Genomic DNA, 7,252 nt, shown 5'->3' on the forward strand with positions numbered 1-7,252 from the left:
GAACTTTAAAACCTCTGGGAGATCAAAAAATTATTGGGGTGCCCGGCATATCCTGACTCAAATGGTGGTGTTCGCTACGCCACTATAAAGATTATAGTTTGTTAATAGGGTTTGTCGGCACACACTAAGCACCAAAATTTATAATTTTAGTGGATTTTGATCGGTGTGGTTGGTGAATTTGCAGGGGATCCACCATTATAAAAAAGTCTGAACCAATCAAAATCCACCAAATTTATAAAGCTAAGCAAGATGTCACAAGCGTGAGTTTCCTTCATGGTGTATATATATCATAGATTGGATTAGATTGCTGAGCAAGTCAGTCAGTTAGTTTTCATATATGTGTGTTTTCTATTTTCTTTTCTCTATAAGCTTGTAATGTGTTGCAATACTAATTTGATGAAATACATTGTGTTGTTTACATAGTTTCTTTAGTGAATTTACAGCATGACGCTTATATGTTCTATTATAGTTGTGTCATCTCTGACAAACAACTGTTTTTCGTACAGTAGTTAGCGTTAGGGTTTTAAAAATTGATATCAGAACAGGTCATGGGTTGACATTTCCTTAACTCGACAAATGATAGAAAGAGAAAATTGAAACTTAACTAAAAAAAAAAATTGAAGTAAGAGTTTTCTAAATTTTAGGCTGGTTTATTTTACCACCTAGGAGATTTTATATTGAAGAATTTTTCTTTATTTGAATAACACAATTGCTATTAGAATATCAGGAACAAGTTTTTACAGAATGTTTCTCTAACATGTCTGAGCTTACTCTTTCTTTTGAGATGAACTGAAACATAAAATGAATTATCAATATTTGACTATATATCCCAAATTTATAATTTTTATTGACGAAAAATAGATCGACTTTATATTCCTATAAAAAGCTATAATCCTGCTCAAATATTTCCCTATTTGTCTTGTTGACAAATTTGTTGTGTTGAATACTTCCATATCGTGCAACTAAAAAGAACAACAGAACAACTTCCAAGTTCTATAATAGAGAACTACGGTCAAACAGAAAACATCTAATTATATGATGTCTAAGTTATAATTTAAAGGATTGGATTAAAAAAAAATTAATCCAACAATGTCCCAGTGATGTCATATCACTAAGACAAGCTCTTAGAACTTATTTTATAAGCCACCTCTTTTCTTATCCTATCTTATATTTTATAGTATATTATTTTATACTCCCTCTATCTTTCTCTACTTAATATTATCATTTAATGATGAAAGAATACTGTAACACCCCAGTCCCACGTCAAGAAGTGTGGAGACTTTAGTTTAGTTTATAAGCACAAGTACTACTACTAATTGCACCAACAAATCATGATCTTTTGAGGGCCTGTGGTGGGCTTGTGGATTACCTAAGTTGTTGTAGTTGGGCCAGTTTATTTCGTTATTTTCGGATTCGGGACTTGACCCGATTTTCAAAAAAGACTCGGGATTTGACCCGGGTTGTTTTATATGGTATTCAGAGCAAGCTCTCGAAAGCTTGATTCATCAAGTTGCCGGAGGTGGGGACACGAAGGCTGGTGGTATTATCCCACAATGGCAAGAGTCCGGAGGTGGGGACATGAAGACAGCCGGTATTATCCCGCAATGGCTAGAGAGGTACGATTTGGTCCCATGGGCTATCCGTTTCGGCTTGACGAGGACGTCAGTACTTTAAGTGGGGGAGTTTGTAACACCCCAGTCCCTCATCTATTGAGGCATGTGGTGGGCTTGTGGATTACAAAAGTTGTTGCAGTTGGGCCAGTTTATTTCGGATTCGGAATTCGGGATTTGACCCGATTTTCGAAAAAGACTCGGGATTTGACCCGGGTTGTTTTAAATACCTTTTATAATACAAGATTAATTATATGGTGACGATAAGGGACATTGCTGGAGTTGAGGTCACTTAAATATGTCTATAAATACATAAATACTACGACATAATTTTTTAATATTATATTTAAGACTTGAATTAGAATATTGTTGGATTTGCTCTAAGTTTATATTAAGCTTAATTTTCAAAATTATATTGTACTTTATCATATCAACCCGACCTGGTTGACTGTTGTCCTTTTTATTTGATGTAATCGTCAACTGATAACTCTCCGATTAGACATCGAAGAAGCTTGAAGAGACTATTGAAAACTTGATTTTTGTGGATGTAAAACCATGAAAAATTTTGATTTACAGGAGAAGTTATAGATTTGTTTTGTCATAAAACTTTCACATCAATAAATTGTATCAAAATATAACATTGAAAGCAAGAGCTTTTCTTATAATTTCTTTTTACATCTGACTAGTAGACATGCAAGATATCCCACAAAAATTTAGATAAAGAACCTTTCAAACCTGAAAAAGCCACTCGAAGAAAATAAAATAAAATTTGCGGATCTGAAAAAGAAAAAACGAAGCTCTATTAAAAAGTCTAGAGTAAACTTCAGAGTTTGGCCGAAGTTTACACCGATTTTCAAATAATTGGCCGAATTCTCAAATAAGTGGCCAAATATTGGTTCCGCTTTTCAAAAGTGTGGCTGCCGTTATATATCACTTAACGGGAGCCACATTTTTGAAAAACGGAGCCAAAGTTTGGCCACCTTTGTGAGAATTTGGAACTCATTTTTCCCATCTGTCTGTTACTTCCGTTAGTGACATTTAACGGGAGTCACACTTTTAAAAAACGGAATCAAAATTTGGCCATATTTCTGAAAATTTGAAATTATAAACAAATTTTTGAAAAATCGGTGTAAATTTTGGACACAACTTTAGAGTTTACTCAAAAGTCTATCGACAATCCAACATATATATTTATATTTTCAGGACGAAACAAAACATAGGCTAACAATATTTCTTTTTGTTAAGCACACATCTCTCAAATATACGCAAATTTTAAGTCTTTATTTCAAATTCGATCAACTGTTTTTGACCACAAAAACAAAGCTCAATCATACACGCTTCATCTATAAAAGAAGAATGAGAAACTACATGTAAATAGATATTTTGGAGTAAACTAACATATGAATAAAGTTAATCAAACGTCGAAATTAAATGGCAAATGCCGCTTATTTACTTTCTTCATCACCTTAAATCATTTTTAATATATTATTATGGAGGCACGATCGGATTACTGGAGGTACTTGTCCCGATAATTCTTTAAAGTTAAATGTTTTCTAGTATATAAATTTTTCCATGATTCATGCAAGAGTTTGTAATTAAAGTGATCATAATTCGATTTTTACATTTTTGAAATAAAGGGTTACAACTTTATATTTTTGAAGTTAAATGTGCAATCCAAATTTTTGTTATGAGTTCGAAATTCTAGATACATCATCGTATATAATTATAGCGAGGAGGCCAGGACCACTAAACTCGTATAGCTCCATCACTGTACCATATTTTTTTCTTCTTACTTTGTTATAGAAATAATTAACTCTTATTTGGTCTCAAAATATAACTTTCCTTCGGTGAAATACATAAAAATAAATATAATATCTGCAAAAGATGTCCTACCTTAACCGAACCAAAATCAATTAAATTACTATAATATTACTACAAAAAAATCAATCAATTTTTTTTAATAATCCAATGTCGGGCTAATTTTCTCCACCTCGACCAAGAAATCAACCAATTAAATTACTATATTGTCATTACACAAAATCTATTTCAGAAGAAGCTTCAAAATCCGAGAATTCCAATCTCCGACACAACGTATTCGAGTGGACGGTTATACGTGTCCGGAAGAGCCCCTGTCCCGCTTCTTTGTCCTTAACTCAAACTGTCCAAACCAGTTGTCTAATTCAACCGAAATTCAGTCCAAATCTTTCCTAAATTTAAACTCAAATTCTCCTCTGCCCTCCTCATTATCAATCCTATTATTTCATTTCTTTACCATATCACAACACAAAGCCGCCCTATATTTTCTCCACCATAACACACACGTTTTTCACATCATTCGTGTATGGAATGACACACTATAACCCTTCCAATACCTCAATGAATCTCTGGTCTGCTGCGACGGCTGATGATGCCTTCATGGCCTCCGATCTCAATTCTTTCTGGCCTCCGCAGACTAATATACCTCAGCTACCTTTGAATCAGGAAAGTTTACAGCATCGCTTGCAATCCCTGATCGAAGGAGCCAAGGAGAGCTGGACTTACGCCATTTTTTGGCAATCGTCTGTGGTGGATTATTCGTCGCAGTCTTTACTTGGCTGGGGCGATGGATATTATAAGGGCGAGGAGAAGGAGAAGCAGTTAATGAGGACGAAATCTACTTCTGTTTCGGAGATGGATCATAGGAAGAAAGTTCTCAGGGAGCTCAATTCGATGATTTCGGGGTCTCAGGGCTCGCCTGATGAGGCGGTTGACGAGGAAGTTACTGACACGGAGTGGTTTTTCCTCGTGTCGATGACTCAGTCGTTTGTTAATAACGCTGGCCTTCCTGGCCAGGCGTTTTTTCATTCAGCTCCGGTTTGGGTGACTGGAGCTGAACGTCTGGCCGGCTCGCACTGTGAGCGAGCGCGTCAGGGCCAGACGTTCGGGTTACAAACTATCGTTTGTATCCCGTGTAGTAACGGTGTGGTGGAGCTTGGCTCCACTGAAGTTATTTTTCAGAGCTCGGATCTTATGAATAAGGTCCGGGTTTTGTTTAATGAATTCGCGAACCCTTGGCCTTTACAATCGGAAAATAATGAATCCGATCCGTCCACGCTTTGGCTCACTGATCCGCCTCCAGTTCCGAACAATGAAATTAGTAAGGATGTTCCGTTCAAGCTACCGACGCAGAATGTTTTTGAGAATAATCACAGTTCCAGTACGCTCACAGAAAATCCTGATTCCAGCGGTGTTATTAATGGCCATAATCCCGGGGGTTCGACGAGGGAACTGAATTTCCCGGGATTAGGCTTTGAAGGAGTCAGCAGTAGTAATGTCAGGAATGGGAATTCCAATTCCGTTTCTTGTAAGACTGAATTCGGAGAGATACTTAATTTTGAAGAAGGCAAGAGGAGTTCTTGTAGTGCTGGAAATGGTAATTTGTTCGGAATTGTGGAGGATAACAAGAAGAAAAAATCAGTGACTTCCAGGAGCAGTCAAGAAGTGGGAATGATGTCTTTTGCTTCAAGCGCGATTTTGCCCTCTTCTGGTGTGGGAAAATCAAGCTGTGGCGCTGATTCAGAGCATTCGGATCTGGAAGCTTCTGTTGTAAAAGAAGCGGAGAGTATCCGAGTAGTGGAGCCAGAAAAGAAGCCGCGGAAACGTGGGAGGAAGCCAGCTAATGGCAGGGAAGAGCCCCTGAATCATGTTGAAGCAGAAAGACAGAGAAGGGAGAAACTTAACCAGAAATTCTACGCCCTACGAGCTGTGGTGCCAAATGTGTCGAAAATGGACAAGGCCTCACTACTAGGAGACGCTATTTCTTACATAAATGAGTTGAAATCAAAACTGCAGACGTCTGATACGGAGAAAGATGAGATGAGAAGTCAGCTGGAGGCACTCAAATTGGAGTTAAGTAGTAAAGAATTGTCCACTGGTCAGGATCTCCGATCATCATCAAACAAGTTAATTGATATTGATATTGATGTGAAGATCATCGGTTGGGACGCGATGATTAGAATTCAATCCAGTAAAAAGAACCATCCTGCAGCTAAATTGATGGCTGCGTTAAAAGAACTGGATCTTGATGTTCACCATGCAAGCGTTTCAGTTGTTAATGATTTGATGATTCAACAGGCTACGGTGAAAATGGCGAGTCGGTTTTTCACTCAAGATCAGCTTAGAGCATCATTGATGGCCAGAATTGCAGAAACAAGAGTATGAACATTGTGGAATTATGTGCTTTGTTCTTTGTTTTGAGGCTCTGGGAAGTTTTAAGTCTCCGAGAAGCTATATCATCTACGATCGTGTAAAATAATTCTTGTTTACCACATGTTCTTCATCTTTACAATCATGAACCTCTGTTTTAGTATAATCTGAATAAATTCAGATCAGCTTAGGTGAAATCCTAATCAAACAATGCGGAGTTTCCTCCTGTGATGCTTGCTGAATTTTTCGCCCACCAGGTACAAGTCGGTCAGGTGATATATTTTTGTTTAAGTATCAGTTTTTACGAGAACAACATCTCTATTACAGTAGTCATAAGACGTGCAATTCTGCTTCAAGCGGGATATACCAGTAAATTTCATTGCGCGGATGATGTACTATGTTTCATGAAATGTCATGATTGATTTTTCTGATATTTTGAAAAAAAAATGTGTGGATACTGTTTAAGCAGGAGAGGCAGGAATTGTGCCCTCATATAAGTAGATATGAAACAGCAGTTGAGCAGTGGCATGTGCATGTTTTAATTTCATTTTCAACACATGGAAATGAAAGACTCATTTATCACACCCTCACTAACTTTATAAAAAGTGGTACACTAGTTAGGTGTGCCAATTATCTATCTCCTGAAAGAGTCATGTTCGTTTCTAGACAATTATTTGTGTGCATGGGGCCTCATGTAATCATATTTCAACCACACAGCTCCATTGCCTCTCACTATCATCAACCTCAACTAGTCAAGTGGGAGCAAGTATCTAACCTTTTTCTAAAATTTATACTTGGGAAAGTCTTCCTCTACCGACTATAAAATTTCTTTCTAGAAAATTACATTTCTAATTTCGTATAATAAAGTTTTTTCATAAAAAATTTGCTCATTGCATTCTGAAATGAATATCATAAATTGCATGTATTTTGAAAATCGCATTTTAATATTTCTATTATATTTTGACAGTTCTAGAAATACCTGATTAACTCTAAAAAATATTTACCGACATGTTGATTATACTTTGATTTAATTAAAAGTTCCCGATTTATTGAAACAGTGTTTGACAAATCCTAAATCCGTTGGTCAGTCAATTCATTTTGATTCCCGACTTTCACAACCATATATGTGAGGTGTATTTGAGATCATAATTCCGAAATGGATTGCAGTTGGCCAAATTTCTTTAAACCATGGTATTTTGTCCAAAGCTTTCAATTCATTTCTAAATCAGAGTGCCCAACATGGAGGAGGACAGGTTGATTGAAGCTGAGAGGAATATTTGCAAATATGTAGAGTAAGAACTCAGTTTCTCAATATATACCAACATGTCTGACATGTAATGCTAGAGTAAATCACAATGGAAGGAAAGTTTTGATAAGTAAGGTTACCAACTCTCTTATCAAGTGTTCACTTCTAAACTCACTACTCTGTAGTACTTTAGAGGCGTTTGCTGTTGTGA

The 7,252-nt window shown here is 36.6% G+C and overlaps 1 protein-coding gene across 1 annotated transcript; it reads left to right on the top strand.

Annotated features, from left to right (window-relative positions):
* The first annotated feature begins 3,733 nt into the window (after positions 1–3,733).
* On the top strand, positions 3,734–6,037 carry LOC108196536 (transcription factor MYC2). The gene has a single exon (XM_017363858.2). The coding sequence runs from the start codon at positions 3,957–3,959 to the stop codon at positions 5,808–5,810; it is 1,854 nt and encodes a 617-aa protein (XP_017219347.1). The 5' UTR covers positions 3,734–3,956; the 3' UTR covers positions 5,811–6,037.
* The last annotated feature ends 1,215 nt before the right edge of the window (positions 6,038–7,252 follow it).

The sequence above is a fragment of the Daucus carota genome, chromosome 7 (assembly GCF_001625215.2).
Source record: "Daucus carota subsp. sativus chromosome 7, DH1 v3.0, whole genome shotgun sequence".
Taxonomy (NCBI): Eukaryota; Viridiplantae; Streptophyta; class Magnoliopsida; order Apiales; family Apiaceae; genus Daucus; species Daucus carota.

Excerpts from the sequence above, each read along its gene's own strand:
- LOC108196536 (XM_017363858.2), top strand. The coding sequence starts at position 3,957 with ATGACACACTATAACCCTTCCAATACCTCAATGAATCTCTGGTCTGCT.